This window comes from Geotrypetes seraphini, chromosome 14 (assembly GCF_902459505.1).
Source record: "Geotrypetes seraphini chromosome 14, aGeoSer1.1, whole genome shotgun sequence".
NCBI lineage: Eukaryota > Metazoa > Chordata > Amphibia > Gymnophiona > Dermophiidae > Geotrypetes > Geotrypetes seraphini.
Genome location: NC_047097.1, coordinates 9,417,356 through 9,434,865, shown reverse-complemented (window position 1 = coordinate 9,434,865; position 17,510 = coordinate 9,417,356). Strand labels below are relative to the sequence as shown.

The 17,510-nt window shown below is 39.9% G+C and overlaps 1 protein-coding gene across 3 annotated transcripts in view; it reads right to left on the bottom strand.

The window, feature by feature from the left end:
* Positions 1-17,510, bottom strand: part of ARIH1 (ariadne RBR E3 ubiquitin protein ligase 1) — a 254,134-nt gene that overhangs the window by 17,206 nt on the left and 219,418 nt on the right. For all 3 annotated transcript variants that reach the window (XM_033919555.1, XM_033919553.1, XM_033919554.1), the window contains exons 10-11: positions 4,507-4,637; positions 4,311-4,368 (exon numbers count right to left, since the gene is read on the bottom strand). In XM_033919555.1, coding sequence (XP_033775446.1) covers positions 4,311-4,368; positions 4,507-4,637 — 189 coding nt within the window. The remainder of the gene's footprint in view (positions 1-4,310; positions 4,369-4,506; positions 4,638-17,510) is intronic.

The following is a 17,510-nucleotide window of genomic DNA, read 5'->3' as shown; positions in this document are numbered from 1 at the left end:
ATATTTCTGTTTGATCACTATATTCCTAGCGAAGCTCACTACAGGTTTCTTATTCTAAAGTGATGCACAAGATATTCACTAGCTCCTATGTTGACCCATGCTTGTAGTACATATTCCCCATTTCATTTTGATTTACTGAAGTAGAAATATTTTTTTTTTTTTTTAGTTCATTAATTTTATTGAATATTATAAGTAATATACAGAAAGCAGTTCAAATACATAAAAATTGAATAAGAAATAGTGATGTAGAAACAAAAGAAACCATAATTGCTGTTATTTGCATATAGTAGATTAGTAAGAAGAATTCAGAGTATTTGAAACTGCTAAGAAAAGAAATAGAAAGGATAGAAAAGCAGAGAAGATGAATTGAAATAAAAAAGAAAAAAGAGAGATAAAGAAAGAGAGAGAGAAAGAGAGAGAGGCAGAAGTGTCTACAAGGCAGAATGAACATATGAATCTAAGAATGACCAAGGTGATTTATTTCGCACCAAATTTGTAGATAAACGAGATATCGTGTTCTTTTCATATGCATATGATTCGAATTTGTGGTACACGCTTAAGGAGTTCCACCAAAAGGTGTAGTCTAGTAGTGTGGGTGACTTCCAATTTTTCAAAATGTGCATAAGAGCTGTCACAATCATGGTGTCAATAAGTTTAGGAGGACAGTTTGATAGTGCGAAACAAGGGTGTTGAGAACGAAGGATTATAATGTCTATGGAAATAGCTTCTGAACATTTGGTAATAGATTTTATGGTGTCCCAGATACGAGTCCAAAAGGAATGAACCATAGTGCAGTGAAGAAGCATGTGATCAAGAGTTCCAGGCTCTTTCAAACAGTTCCAACAGGTAGGGTCTTGTTTCAGTTTCGCTTTCCACATTCGAAATGGAGTCCATACTGCATTCCACATAACAAAGAACATTGATTGCGAAACTCTTGAGGATAATAGAGGGCGATTTGTAGATGACCAGAAGAGTTCCCAATCTATTTCAGAAAGCGTGGTCTTTAGGATAGAGCCCCAATGGTTCATGGATTGAGGTGTAAAGGTGAAGGTGTGATCTCTTAAGATGTTATAAAAAAGAGATATCGCCCTACCTTTCAGTAAAGCCAAAGTAGACCAGTGACGAATAGTTTGTTGAGAGGTCATAAAGTCAGGGCGCATTTGTACATTAGCTAGTATTTCAGTAAGCGTAAGCCATTGGGGATATATAGAGGATGGGAGTGAGTTTACAGAACAAAAAGTATCAAATGGGATAAATGAAGTGGAGGAGATCAATTGATGAACAAACCACACCCCTGCCCGTTGCCACCTCTTCCATGAAAGGGATCTACCCTTATTTTGAATTTTAGAATTATTCCAAAGGGACATAAGTGGGCCTTCAGCAACAGAGATCTCAGCCGCTGCATCTAATAGTTGAAAAGCATGTTGCGTTGCACTCAACAAAGAATATTTTCTCAAGTGTCTAGGTATCGACACTGTAAGGAAGCAAGAGATGTGTAGTGGTGCACATAAAAAGCATTCCATTTCAAACCATGCTGGTTTATCCTGTGGATATGAGTCAACAATCCAGTGAGCTCCGTATTTGGCTAAGGAGGCGATGTAGTAATAATAAAAATCAGGTAAATTTAAGCCACCATTAATCTTAGAGGCCTTCAGCTTGGCGAGAGCAATACGAGGTTTTTTCTTGTTCCAAATAAATTCAGTAATTTTCATATTAAGCCAATGAAAGAATGATTTATGGCAGAGAAGGGGAAGCATAGATAGAGTATAATTAATTTGTGGGGCTAAGGTCATTTTAATAGAGGCTATTCTACCCCACCAGGACAAATAAAGCGGGGACCAATGAGATGTAGTACTTGAAACTAAGTTTTTGATTTTAGATATATTGAGATCCTGAGCAAGTAATGGGTCTTTATGTATTAAAATCCCTAAATATTTTACAGCTCCCTGTGACCATGGAAAAGGAAAATGAGCTAGATCTGAGGAGGAAATGTGATCATTTAGCGGAAAAATCTCTGATTTCTCCCAATTAACAGAATATCCAGATATTTGAGAGTATTGAGATACGATGTGGATAAAATGAGGTAAAGAGATAAGAGGATTTTTTAGAAAGAGAAGAATATCGTCAGCGTAAGCTGCTAGTTTAATCTCTCGATTGGACGACGGAATACCTTTAATTAAGGAACATTGTCTGATAGCTGTCAATAGAGGTTCCAATGCTAAATCAAATAATAATGGTGAAAGAGGACAGCCTTGACGGGTACCTCTATGGAGGGAAAATCTATTAGAGAGAGAGTTGTTAATCAAGATACGAGCCGTGGGTTGTCTGTATAATGTTTCTATCCAGTCTGTAAAGAAAGAACCAAAGTTGTACCATTTCAGAACTCGGAATAAGAAAGGCCACTCCACTCGGTCAAAGGCCTTCTCGGCATCAATGGCTAGACCAATCACTGGATCCGACATTGATTTGGCGTGAGCATTGATATGATGAAATAAACGAAGATTATCCCCAATGTATCTATATTTGATGAATCCAGTTTGATCTCCATGTACGAGAGATGGGATCACTGTGGTGAGTCTTAGTGCAAGTAATTTAGCCATAATTTTGTAATCCAAATTAAGAAGAGAGATAGGACGAAAATTTTTAACCAGAGTAGTATCTTTGTCTGGCTTGGGAATAACTACAATCGTGGCCTCAGCGAAATTAAATTGTTTGTCCGGAGTGGAGTGAAGGAAATCATAATATGCAAGGAGTTGAGGAGTCAATAGGGTTCGAAAGCATTTGAAAAACTCATTTGTAAAGCCATCCGGGCCCGGAGCTTTCCCGGTGGGTAGAGAGGTTATAGCATTTTCAATCTCAGATATAGTTATAGGAGCATCCAGTTTTGCTTTAATAGATTCCGATATAGTTGGATGAGCTAGTGAGGATAGAAATGAGTCTAAATCCATTTCAGAGGCTGAAAAATCAGATTGATATAAGGTAGTATAAAATTTTTCAAATTGGGAAGAAATCAGAGATCTGGTTCTGGCTAATTGTCCTGATGAATCTTGAACAGCTGAGATGTGCAAGCGTTTTGATTTAGTTTTGAGATATCTAGCCAAAGGGCGACCCATAAGATTATCTCCCATATAGTGACCAAATTTCCTTAAATTGAACGGGTGTGGAGTTAAGTAGAAATATTTTTAAGCTGTCAATTCTTTAGTATAATTAGTGAAAGTAATATTTGATTTTGTTGGGTGGACATGGGTGGCAGGGGCGGAAAGGACAAAACGTTTCCTAGACCTCCTGGCTAAAGTGAATGCTATGTAGGAAAAGGGTCTAGACTCTATCTGTATAGTGCTTTTATAGAACACGACACACGTTGTCATTTCTTGTCTTCATTTGTTGCTTGATTAGTATAACCAATGGTTCTGGACTGGTTTTAGTGGATAAGAGAAAAATAAGTTAAATGTGTACATCTAAGAGGAGCCAACCAAGGGGAGAGAAGCAGCTCTCCCTGAAGAAGGGAGGGGCAATATTTTATTCTGTGCATGGTGCTTTAAGTTTCCACGATAGGGAAAGGAGTTACAGCTTTAATGTAGTAGCTGGGCTAATTGCTTGATCTGCTGTTTCATGACTCATTAGGACTGAAATTATGGTGCTTTCATTAGGTGGTGGAGTAAATGGGGAAGTCAAAGAAAAATTCAGTATAATAGGTTGTATTCCTGGACAGAAAAACAATTTCTCATTTTTTAAAAAATGAAGGAAGGAATTGCTAAACATAACACAAATTAGCCCTCCTTGGAGTTTACTCAGGGCAGGATGCATAAAGCTCTGGAAGCCTGGTTAAAAATACCAGATTGGGAGCGATTTTGTTTTGCCAGACTATGCTCAGTACAAATAGCATGCAAATTAAATGCACACTATTTGTACTAAGTCTGCAATGCCTGGAACCTGTGCAGAAGAGCTAAGCGGTAGAACAGCTGCACAGGCCCAGTACAGCTCTCGATTGACGGAGCTTGCGACCTGCCAGAAAATTTTCTCTGGTAAGAGGTGGGCATTTTTTTCTGTGCATCACAAGGAGTGCTCATCTGAATACTAATGAGCTCCTCATAATGCATTTGCATAGAATTCTTGGTGGCTGCTATTATGATTGGTAAAAGCCCTCAATAACCCTTTTGACAATCAGAGGCTGAGTTGCCTTGCCAGTAAGACTGGCTACTACTAGTCTTACTTGCATGGCAAGCTTTTGAGTATTGGGGCCTCAGTATTGGGATATTCAAGTGCTCACTGTAACCATAAAGCTAGAACCGTGCTTGATGGACTCTCACCTCCTGTGCATCTCTTGCAGCCTTTGCATCATCTTCATTATAGCGGTTGCAGTTATACCTAGAACAAAATAAAACTACTAAAGGTAATCACAATAAAGGAAACAGTTTACATTTACAGAAAAAAAATTACATATAAACCAACAGATGTGACAATACTACCTCTTCTTTTCTCCCATATTTCAATTTCTGAACCTACCAGGCAGATCCATGGGGCTCCCAGGGGCCAAGACACACCCAGCAAAATTCTGCTTTGCAGTTCTGGTTGCGACAAACCATGTGATTGCACCCACCATCCTTTTCAATGGTCACATGACATTTGGGGCATTCCTTTAAAAAGAAGTACAGCACATGGAGGTGTTGATTCAAAAAGTGATGGTGACACTTTGGATAAAATCTTGCATCAAATAAGACCTAACAATTCCTTGAAGGACTCCTCAGCTTTAGAAAAGCAATAAAAACATACCTCTTCACCTAAACCCATACCTTTGACCCATAGATTACAACGAGATGTATATTGGTACCAGAACCAGTATGAGTTGAATTAGGGATAACTTGTATCATACACTGTAACTTTCTGTGTGTCAAATTAGGTATAACTTGTATCTTACACTGTAACTTTCTGTGTGTCAAATTAGGTATAACTTGTATCTTACACTGTAACTTTCTGTGTGTCAAATTAGGTATAACTTGTATCTTACACTGTAACTTTCTGTGTGTCAAATTAGGTATAACTTGTATCTTACACTGTAACTTTCTGTGTGTCAAATTAGGTATAACTTGTATCTTACACTGTAACTTTCTGTGTGTCAAATTAGGTATAACTTGTATCTTACACTGTAACTTTCTGTGTGTCAAATTAGGTATAACTTGTATCTTACACTGTAACTTTCTGTGTGTCAAATTAGGTATAACTTGTATCTTACACTGTAACTTTCTGTGTGTCAAATTAGGTATACCTTGTACTGGAAACCTTGCATCATAAGGACAACCACAGCAAATTGTAACCAGTAAACTGTACAGTATCATTAGCCCCTAACATGTATCAAGTTAGAATAAAAACTTGTATCTTAAACTTGTACAGAAATTATGTATGTTAAACCTGTAACCCGTTCTGAGCTCTTTGGGGTCAACGGGCTAGAAAACGAATTAAATAAATATAGAAATATGGTTCACAAAGCAGCAACATTTACAAATTTAAAATACCAACTTCTCTTTTTCTTATATTTCCTTAGTTGGCAGTACAAAATATTACAAGTATTTAGAATTTTGCAGAACTTTTAAAACATTTGAACAGAAATCTCACAATTGTAAATATATAAGCCACAATTAGTATGAAGTTACTAATTAAGAGGTATCTGTATTTAAACTGCAAGTGGAATTATAGGTTAGGCTTGAAGCATGGCTCATGACACTAGAAAACTGCCTTTGCTTACAAATGGATTGAAATAAAAAGGTCCCCATGTAGCAGTTCAGTTCACATTTAATTTAGCTAAAATTTAACCATTTCACAACTTAATCTCCTGGCAGGAACACAAGAATGATCTCTAGAACATTTTAGGATAACTTAGATTAATTCTGGGGAAACACTTTCTTGTATTAGGATGAAAATTTATATTTTTTTCCATTTGAAACGGCAAGTTAAGTCCTACAAGTAAGAAATTCTTTCACCAGCAAACAAACTGGAGAGGGACTGACTGCAAGTAAACAAGAAGAAACTTAATAGTAGTGCTATAGAAATAATTAATAGTAGTAGTAGTATATGCAGTGGGATGTATAAGAATGGATTAATTCAGAAGACTATCTTAGCACTATAATTACTTGGTTCTGAATTCAGACAGGCAAAGGCAACCAAAGTTACCAGGTCTGAATTCAGACAGACATATGTCCGAGTAGTTGAGAAAAGGAGAGATGGTGGATCTGGGGATGGTGGGATCCATCGCTGCAGCTGCTCTTTCATTCTTTGGGTCACCGGCAGCGCGAGTGAAGAACACATGCTGCCTTCTGCAGTTGGAAGCTTTCTCTCTGCTTAGGTGCAAAGCAGTAGCAGAGGGAAAGCTTCACTCACACTGCTTGTGGCCAGAAGAGTGCAAGTTTACTGCCTTATCAGATCCCATGGAGGAACGAGGGGGTTGTTGTTGGATCGCGTGGGGGTGGGGTGGTTATTAATAATAATAATAATTTTATTCTTATATGGCGCCAAAGCCATAGTAGTTTGAGGTGGTTTACAACAAGAAGAGCTGGACAATCAGCGAAAATAATTATAATGAAGTCGCCGAATACATGTAGAGAGGGAGAATACAAGTAGAGAGGGAGAAAGTCGGAGTAATAGACACAGTGTAGGGACATCGAGTACATGTAAGTAGAATACAGGGATAAGGCATTAAGAGTTCTTGGTTACAAATCGGTTGAACAGGTTTATTTTAACTAATTTTCTAAAGCTAAGATAGGATGAGGAGTGCTTAATGATGTTACCCAGCCAGTCCAATCCGCAGTCCAGTCTCCCTCTGGGGGAGGGAAGGGGAGGACAGAGATGGAAGACGGATGATGAGTATGGAGAAAGAAGAAAACGACAAATGGGCAGGAGACCCTGGCAAGTGAGTTATCAGAAGATAAACAGAAACCAGAGCCTGGCACCAACATGATTTGAATAATGATCAGACAACAAAAGGTAGAAAAAATAATTTCATTTTCTGAAATGTGTATCCTGCCAGAGCTGGTGTTAGACCGCACATGTGAGCTAGGACTTAAGAGAGAGAAAAGTCTTTTTTTTTGTTTGTTTACACCACATCACCAGGGTGGTTAGGAGAGGGCAAACAGGTTGGGATGGGTGAAAAAGCTATAAAATAAGCCCACCAGGATGTTAAAAAAAACAACACCTAATTGGGCAGGAAAATTGAATCAAAAAATTGATTCAATATGATGAATCAAATCGAATATTTTTTTTCCTGAATCGGGCAGCACTAGTCTGTAGGACTTTCAAGGCTGAGAACTTTCTCCGATTGATTCCCAGATGGCTGTTCAGGGGGCGGAGGGTAGAGTATGTGCAAAATCATTACTAGCTAGTTGTAATTGGGAAGGCTGGTTCTGTTGTAGGGGATGAAGTAGACTGTTTACTATTTAGAATTAGCTGCTTGGCTTAATTTGCAGATTTTTCAATGCACTGAAATAGTGTTTTTGGCTATTGTTAAGGCTTAGCAGTACATTGTTATGCATTTAATAGTTGATCATGTCTCCATCTTGGAGAGATTTCTGCCATTTTCTTTCAAATGTATATCCTTGACATTTAAGAACCTGGCATTCTGGAGGGAACTGTTTGTACATACAACATAGGACCTTCTTTTTTGGGACGTTTTTCCAAGGTTATTCTTAAGTATTCCAGATGTCAACCTGTTCCGACACTTAATCATCTTTTCATCCATAAAGGGGTAGACAAGAAACTCTCTCAGCAGCTAATTTCTCATGTCTCAAATTTCCTTCCAAACTGGATGGGCCTATCTGTTTTAGGGGTCTTTTGAAGAAAGTTTTATTAGAAAAAATTATCTATCCATGATAAAGGTGTTATCTCAATTTTGAACTCCATAAAGGGTGCACGACTCAAGCAAATGGTACTGGAGCCCACCAGGGACCAGACGATACTTGACCTGGTACTCACCAACGGAGACAGCGTCACGGATGTCTCAGTTGGAGATACATTGGCCTCCAGTGACCATAATATGGTATGGCTTAACCTCAAGAAAGGTTTCTCAAGGTCAAACACAGCAACGAGGGTTCTCAACTTTAGAGGCACAGACTTCGACCGCATGGGAAGTTTTGTCCATCAGGAGTTACAAAAACAAGCACAACCTAACAATGTGGAAGATATGTGGTTGACTCTGAAGTCCACCCTACATGAAGCAACAAACCGCCACATAAGAACAGTAAGTAAGCGCAGGAAGAACAAAAGACCCCAATGGTTCAGTGCAGAAATTTCAGACCTTGTTAAAAAGAAAAAAGAAGCATTTATCACCTTCAAACATTTAGGAAAACAAGAGGCGGAAAAAGACTATCTGGACAGGTCAAAAGCTGTCAAAATAGCAGTCAGGGAGGCCAAACTCAGAATGGAAGAAGATCTAGCACGGAACATTAAGAAAGGGGATAAATTCTTCTTCAGCTATATTAGTCACAGGAAAAGGAACAAAGATAGGATAGAACGCCTGAAGAAATCGGACGGTAATCTTGTAGAATCAGATTCTGCCAAGGCAGAATTACTAAACGAATACTTCTGCTCAGTATTCACCCGTGAAGCGCCGGGAGTTGGTCCACAGATTCAGATGGGAAACAGCCAGAAGGACCCGTTTCATGACTTCGAGTTCACGCCCAGTAGCGTCTACTACGAACTATCAAGACTCAAAGTAAACAAAGCCATGTTACCGGACAACCTACATCCCAGAGTGCTCAGGGAATTGAGAGAAGTCCTGGCAGAGCCACTATCTGTTCTTTTCAATCTTTCCCTACACACAGGAAGAGTCCCATTGGACTGGAAAACCGCCAACGTTATCCCACTCCACAAAAAGGGCTGCAGGACAGAGACGGCAAACTACAGACCGGTGAGTCTTACGTCTACAGTGTGCAAGCTCGTGGAAACACTGATCAAACAAAATATTGACACAATCCTAGACGAGGAAAACCTACGTGATCCCCACCAGCACGGATTGGCAGATCCTGCCAATCTAACCTAATCAGCTTTTTTGACTGGGTTACTAGACAACTTGATGCCGGAGAGTCACTGGATGTAGTATATTTAGACTTCAGTAAAGCTTTTGATAGTGTCCCACACCGAAGGTTATTGAACAAGCTGAAGTCGATAGGATTAGGGGACACTAACTACATGGGTTGAGGATTGGCTGAGTGGTAGACTTCAGAGGGTGGTGGTAAACGGTACCCCATCCAAAACGTCAGGCATGATCAGTGGAGTGCCGCAGGGGTCGGTCTTGGGTCCGATTCTATTCAACTTATTCATAAGAGATATGACCCAAGGACTTAGAGGAAGGGTATCACTGTTCGCCGACGACGCCAAACTTTGTAACATAGTAGGTAAAAACACCTTGCCTGATAATATGACGCAGGATCTACTGCTGCTAGAACGGTGGTCAGCAACATGGCAGCTAGGCTTCAATGCTAAAAAGTGCAAGGTAATGCACCTGGGAAAGAGAAACCTGCACAGAACTTACATACTAAATGGTGAGACCTTGGCCAAGACCACGACGGAACGTGATCTAGGGGTGATCATTAGTGATGACATGAAGGTTGCTAATCAAGTGGAGAAGGCTTCCTCCAGGGCAAGGCAAGTGATGGGTTGTATCCGTAGAGGTTTTGTCAGCAGGAGACCTGAAGTAGTGATGCCGCTGTACAGGTCCATGGTGAGGCCTCATCTGGAATACTGTGTTCAATTCTGGAGACCACACTACCGGAAAGATGTGCTGAGAATCGAGTCGGTTCAACGTATGGCCACTAGGATGGTCTTGGGGCTCAGGGATCTCACGTATGAAGAAAGACTGAATAAACTACGGCTGTACTCACTTGAGGAACGAAGAGAGAGGGGAGACATGATTGAAACATTTAAGTATATCACGGGCCGTATCGAGTCGGAAGAAGATATCTTCTACCTCAAGGGATCCTCGACCACCAGGGGGCATCCGTTAAAAATCAGGGGAGGGAAGTTCCATAGCGACTACAGAAAATACTTTGTCACTGAAAGAGTAGTGGATCATTGGAACAAACTCCCACTGCAGGTGATTGAGGCCAAGAGCGTGTCAGATTTTAAGAGACAATGGGATGTTCACGTGGGATCTCTAAGGGAGTAAAATCAGGGGGGCGGGAATTTGGAATGGGCAGACTTGGTGGGCTATAGCCCTTTTCTGCCGTCTTTTCTATGTTTCTATGTTACTAACCTTGTGTTTAAAGAGTTGACCACTTTGGAGAACATTAAGTCTAGAATATGGCCCTTTTCATGGTTGGAGATTTGATCATTTATGCCATCACATCAACAAAATCAAATCACTAAAATAGGTTCTAAATGATTATATTTGCAGGGAGAAGCTGATCTCTTGCTTCTTAAGTTTATATATTTAAAGTAAAAGCAGTATATGTTACACTAAGGGCATGTTTTACGAAGCCGTGCTAGCGGCTGTGCTGCGGTAACAGCCCCGAAGCCCATAGAGATTTAAAGGGCTTTGGGGCTGTTGCTGTGCGGCTTCGTAAAACAGGGGGTAAGTTTCTGTACAATTGAGATGATGACTTACAATAGAGCCAAGAAGCCACAAAAAGAAAAAGACTAAATGGACCAATGACAATGAACCTTAATATTCAGATGATAAATCTTACATTCAGTGTTTTGTGGCAAGATCACTGATAGTCTGAAAAAATTAAATCTGGTTGAAGTGACATTTTACTAGTGGGCAAATGATTGAAAATTATTATTATGAAGGAATTTTTTGAGGTTTGGTATAATCAAGGCAGGCAGCTGGTGATGGCATCTGGAATTTCAATATGTAGGTTAGAGTTCCCCATGATCACAAACCGAAGCAAGTTTAGGATTATATCTTTCACAAGATCCAGGAATTCTTGCACCAAGCTGTTGCTACATGGTAATGTATAGACCACGAAAAGCCACAGTGATTCGTTACCTCCTAGCTGGATTAGGAGGCATTCTGACTCAGACAGGTGGAGGATGGTGGTTCTACGCAGTTTGTCTCTTTGATCAAGATGGATTCTCTCCACTTCATAGGTCTTGATTGATAAATCATGTGGGGCACAGTTTGGACAAAGGGACTCCTTCACCAGTGGCCCCCCCCTCCCCAATTTGGCCTCAGATCCCCTCCAAACCTGCAGCATCCATTAAATGGTTGGTAGCGATGCTAAGGCCCCACCAGTCAAATAAATTTGCTGCCCAACTACTCCCCCTCCTGCTGCTACAAGAAACTGGTGGCAAACCTCCAGTCACTGGGAATTTGTGCATGAAAAGAGCATGTCTGAAGAGTCCTGACAGTAGCTGGCGGCAAGCGGCTGATTTCCTCTTTTTCTGCAGCAGTGAGGGGAGGAAAGGAGAAGCTCAGAAGCTGGGAAGGAGTGGCCTAGTAGTTAGAGCTGCTGTTTCAGCACCTTGAGGTTGTGAGTTTGATTCCAGTCTGCTCCTCATGACTCTGGACAAGTCACTTAACTCTACTACCCCAGATTGCGAGCCTGCCGGGACACAGGGAAAATACTTAAGAATACCTGATTACTAGTCAATATACTGTAAACCACTTTAGGTAATCTTTAAACTTGTCTGCCCAATCCTCCTGATTAAAGGCAGGAAGGTCCACTGACTGGTTAAGATGAACTGTGGAAACCACTTCTGGAAGAAAGGAAAGGACTAGCCTAATTAAAATAGCAGCTTCTGTGAAAACATATAAAAGGATCAAGGAAAGAGCTAGTTTGTAACTCAGAAGTTTCTTGCAGAAGAGAAGATTAGGTTCTTACCTTGATAATATTCTTTCCAGTAAAAAAAAGACACGAGTCTTGACAAGACGGTTTCTTCCCTTCACCCGTGAGGATTGCAGAAAGCATCATCTACATTTTTCAACTCCACTTCCTTGTCAAGTTTCAAGTTTATTTAAAATTTGTTATCCTGCTTATTAAAATTCTAAGCAGCGTACAATGATAAAAATATAAAATTTACAGGTTGTACAGACTGATATCAATACTAAACAAACGTTTACATTAATAGACAACAGTATCAAACCAAAGGTTAGGGGGTAGAAATACAATAATGAATAGGATAGAAAGACAAATATGGCTATGGATAGGGCCCACTAGCCTGAATCCAGAGTCTGTCTGCTGAGGAAGTCTACTTGAACATTGTCTACTCCCGCCACATGTGCTGCCATTAGCGCTAGGAGGTGACGTTCCGCCCAAAGAAAGAGAAGGTGGGCTTCCTGAGCCAGAGGAGTACTCTTGGTTCCTTCTTGGCGATTGTCGTAGACTACTTCCGTCGCATTGTCAGAGAAGATCCTGACAATGGCCTTCCAGAGTCTTCTGCAATCTCATCAGAGCTAGCCGAATGGCTCTGAGCTCCAGTTGATTGACCATTGCTGTTGAGAGGGTGTCCAATACCCCTGAACAGGACAATGATTGCAATGGGCTCCCTAGCCCCGAAGGTTGGCATCTGCCATCACCATGATCCAGGAGGCAATGTGTAGTGGTACACATCTGTGGAGCGATTGTGGTAGAAACCTTCAGTCCATGCTTGCTTGAGCTTCTAGAGTCCAAGGAAGAAAGGCCTATAAGGCATCCCTGTGTGAAGCCAAGTGAGAAAGCAAAGCATGCTGAAGAGGACACATGTGCGCTCTTGCCCAAGGAAAGACATCCAGCATGGCAACCATGTATCCCAGAACCGGAAGATAATCCCATGCTGAAGGAGCCGGCTGCTGTAGAAGGAAATAAATCTGGGCACACAGATTCTGCTGGCAGACTTCTGGTAGATAGATACAGCCTGCAGCCATGTCAAAGAGAACTCCCAGGTATTCCAGCAACTGCAGAGGTGTCAGATGGCTCTTTCTGAAGTTGACAATCCAGCCCAGGTCCTCCAGCACCTGTAGCACCCATTCCAATGTGTTCTATCCAGCAGCCAACGAGGAAGCTCTGATCAGCCAGTCATCTAAGTAAGGGTGAACCTGGAAACCCATCTTTCATAAGTAAGCCACCACGATTACAAATCACTTTAGTAAAGGTCTGAGGTGCTGTTGCCAGCCCAAAAGGCTGAAAATGGATAATGCTGTTCCAGAACATGAAAATGCAAAAAATTTGTGGTGGGCTGGAAAAATGGGGATGTGCAAGTATACTTCCATGAGATCTAGAGAGGCAATAAACTCTCCTGGGGTCACTGCTGCAATGACTGAACGCATGGTCTTCATGCAAAAGTGTGGAACCTTGAGAGCCACATTCACGTGCTGAAGATCCAGAATAGGCCCCCAATCTTCAGAGCCTTTCTTTGGCACAAAAAAGTATATAGAGTACCTGCCTGAGCCTGAGTGGTCGGGCAATACTGGCTCTATAGCTTGAATATCGAGCAAGCACTGAATGGTGGCTTGAACCTGGAACACTTTGTCTAGGCAATCTGAAGGAGAGTCCAGGAATCAATCTGTCAGAGGCCAGGCAAATTCCAGCTTGTAGCCAGACCGAATAATGTCCAAGACTAGAGAAAGACACGGGGACAAATTTTCCCCCATCCCTGCAGGAACTCTATTTTCCCGCCAGTTTTGTCTTTGATCCATTCCTGTAAGCTCTGCCTTAACTGCACAAGCCTTGAACACTTATTATTTTAAAGTGTTTGAGGCTTGTGCAGATGAGGACAGAACTTGCAGGGATGGGAAAATGAGTTACCACAGGGACGGGGAAAAATTTGTCCCAGTGTCATTCTCTATCCAAGACTCACTAGTCGGATGTAATGAGCATTCATGCAGGAAGAAAAGCTGAGAGCCAGCTCCCTACCTGAAAAGGGGTATCCCTCGGCCTGGCATCATTGTGCCTTTTTGGCAGTCGCAGAATGGGAGGTAGATAGCTGGGAATGCCTGTAGCCAATATATTGTTGTTGGGCACACTTTGAAAATCTCAGCAATGTGGCACTTGCATACGGTCATGATCACCGTGAGCCATGAAAATTAGAATGACCGAGATTCCGGAACTTGGAGCCTAAGAGGATGGCTGGTTAACTGCTGAGCGCCCTCTCATAAACAATATTTATTTGTTTTAATTAACAGATATTTCTTCAATTTAATTCAAAATAGCAGGAATGTCCTCAAATAAGCAAAAGATACCAGAATCTCACGCTAAATCAACAGGAAAAGCCAAAAGACTAAAGGAGGACCTGCAGTCTTCCAGTGAAATTCCTCTTCCTATGGATGCCCTGGACTTAATTGAGGTATTGGAGGAAATAAGGAAAGTTAATATGAATATGATAGAAATGAAACAAGAGTTGAACATGATGAACAGCAAATTTGATATATTAACTAGCAAAATTGAAATGTTGGAAAATAGAATTGATCGGAGAAAGTTATAATGCCGCTTTATAGGGCAATGGTCAGACCACACTTGGAATACTGCGTCCAACATTGGTCTCCCTACCTAAAGAAGGATATAAAACTGCTGGAGAGGGTGCAGAGACGAGCAACAAAACTGGTGAAGGGTATGGAGAAACTGGAATACGAGGATAGACTTATAACATTAGGATTGTTCTCCCTTGAGAAAAGGAGACTGCGTGGGGATATGATCGAGACCTTCAAAATACTGAAAGGAATCGACAAAATAGAGCAGAGAAGATTATTTACATTGTCCAATTTGACACGGACTAGAGGACATGTAATGAAGCTAAGGGGGGACAGGTTCAGGACTAATGTCAGGAAGTTCTGCTTCACTCAGAGAGTGGTTGACACCTGGAATGCCCTCCCAGGGGAGATTATTGCGGAATCTACCGTCCTAGGCTTCAAGAGCAAACTAGATGCATATCTCCTTAAGAGAGGCATATAAAGATATGGTGGACTATAAATTATGCCAGGTGTACACCTGGCAGGGCCTCCGCGTGTGCGGATCGCCGGACTTGATGGACCAAAGGTCTGATCCGGAGATGGCAGTTCTTATGTTCAACATGTTCAACAAAGTAATAAAGAAGATCATAATAAACTATTCGAATTAAATAAAAGAATAATTGACAAGGAGAATAGATCTAGAAATCAAAATTTAAGAATGGTTGGTTTAAAGGAAGGAATTGAGGGGAAAGACATGATTGGATTTTTAGAAGAAATAATACCAAAAATTATTCCACTTAAAATAAAAGGATCATTAGCTATTGAAAAAGCACATAGAATTTAACTGTTATTTTTAAAGTAGTTAGATTCCAACATGCGTTGGAGATTTTGAAAGCAGCAAAAGAAATAAAAGATGTGTCATATAAAGATTCCAAGCTTATATTCTTTCAAGATTTTGCAAAGGAAACTGTTCAAATTAGGAAGCAGTTTTTACAATATAGACAACCATTGAAAGAAATGGGTGCTAAGTATGGACTTTATTACCCTGCGCTAATGAGAGTCACTTATAAAGAAAAATTTTATCAATTTGAGGATCCAGGGAAACTTAAAGAGTTTTTATCATCATAAGAAGTACCCATGAACTAAAAATTATTTACGATAGGTAAATAAAATGTTAGGTAATGGGTAGGGAGTTTAAAATTTTCCTTGAATAGTGTGCATGAAAGTTTGAAATTAGATGAATTATAAAAAAAAATAAAATTTTTTTTTTTTTCATATACATTAATTGGTTACAAGATGGCTGCTGAAACTGAAGGATTAACTGTATTGGAATGAATAAAACAGTTTCAAAATAACTTGAAATAGATTCTAATACAGAATGGGAAAAGCAGATGGAAACAGAGAATTTTCAGTCGTTCTTATGAACCCAGCGTCAAAAGAATTCTAAGGGGGAGAGGGGGAGGAGTTGTAAATGAGGCCTCAAGATTATAGTCTCAGATAAATATCCAGGAACTTTCCTAGTGCTAAAGACGTTGTTTCAGAGGGGAAGCTCAGGATATCTAAGATAAGAGACTCAGCATCGGATCTTTGGAGCACTTCCCCTCCCCATCTGAATCAGAAGAGGGTTCTAAGAATCGGAAAATTAAGAATCAGCACTTTTGAATTTTACATTAGAGATCTGGAACATTGTTTGTTCTCCTGCTTCTTACGTGATTTTTGATGCTTGGAAATAAGATTTGAGTGCTGTTAGAGGCCAGTATTCTGTGGACCGTCATTGGGGAGTTGTACTTCCGGTTGCGCCGTTGTCAAGAAAGGAGGGGTAGAGTAGGTCTGAAGAGGAGAAACAACGGTGGAGAGCTGGGCGCAGGTCTGACTAAATATTATAATCAAAGCGGAAGAGCAGGGACGCTGAATGAAGGAAGTGGACTAAATCGGCAGCGAGGTAAACTGTTTGCGTCTCAGCACAAGGTCTGAACAGAACGGGACTTGTTATTCAGTTGGAGAGTAGAGGTTTTTTTTGGGAATACAGCGCATGGTGATGATTTGGACACTGATCCGCTCCCTCGCTTCTGTACTATGACTTTGCCTTTATAATACTCAGTGAGTTCAAATGTGGAACGTTTAAATGACTTAAAAAACTACAGTTTAAGACTCATAGGACTGAAAGCTGGAAAAATAAAATGGAAAATGAAACTGTTTAATGTAAAGCTCACTGAAATTATCTTCAAACATTGCTCAAAGTTTGTGGAAATTGGATACTAAAAAACGGATATTAATTGATTAACACTTTCTGGGCTATATAGTGTAACAGAAGAGTACAACTTGATATATCCCACATACTGGTTTGGAATTCTGACCGAAACCTAAAGAATGAGAATTTTCATGACTCAACATTTGAGAATGGAACAGTCCTTGGTTTGTTCATATGATTCAAAAAGTGACTCTGTGCTAAAAGCTATGATTTGTTTTGAAAGACTGGAGAGATGAAGATTGTATGCTATAATAGTTTAAATGGTATATAATATATTCAAAATAGAGTGTATTGGGCAAGATTACAATATATATATATATATAAAAAAAGGGGAAGAATCAGTATTGATAAAAGATATGTTATAGTTTTTAATGCTTTTTGTCACTGAGTTTTAAATATTAAATTATTCAGTTATATGGGGTAGAGATATGCAGTAGAATATGATATATGGTTGGGAGATATTTAATGAGATTATATAGTCTTTTAAAATGTGTGGTTGGAATAAGAGATATTTTAAAAGAAGAAATAGTAATACAAAATGCTTATATGGGTGAGGAGAGAGGGTTTGCTGGGTTGTTCTTATGATTTCAAATTATCGCAATATGCATGGGGGAGGGATAAGGGTGGGAATAGGGGAGGGTTTTTTGTGTATTATGAATAGATTTTATAAAATTTTAAGAGAGGGAAGGGAATTGTGTAATGATAAATTAAGGGAAATGTTTGGAAAAAGGGAATATTATAATAATTTGAAATTTATGTTGGGAAAGATTTATGACAGTGATAAATATTTAAATGGAACTTAAAATACTTTCACTAAATGTCAACAGTTTAAACCATCCAATTAAGAAGAAGAAAACACTTTTATTCTTGAAAGATCAAGGTGTTGATATATGTTTCATTCAAGAG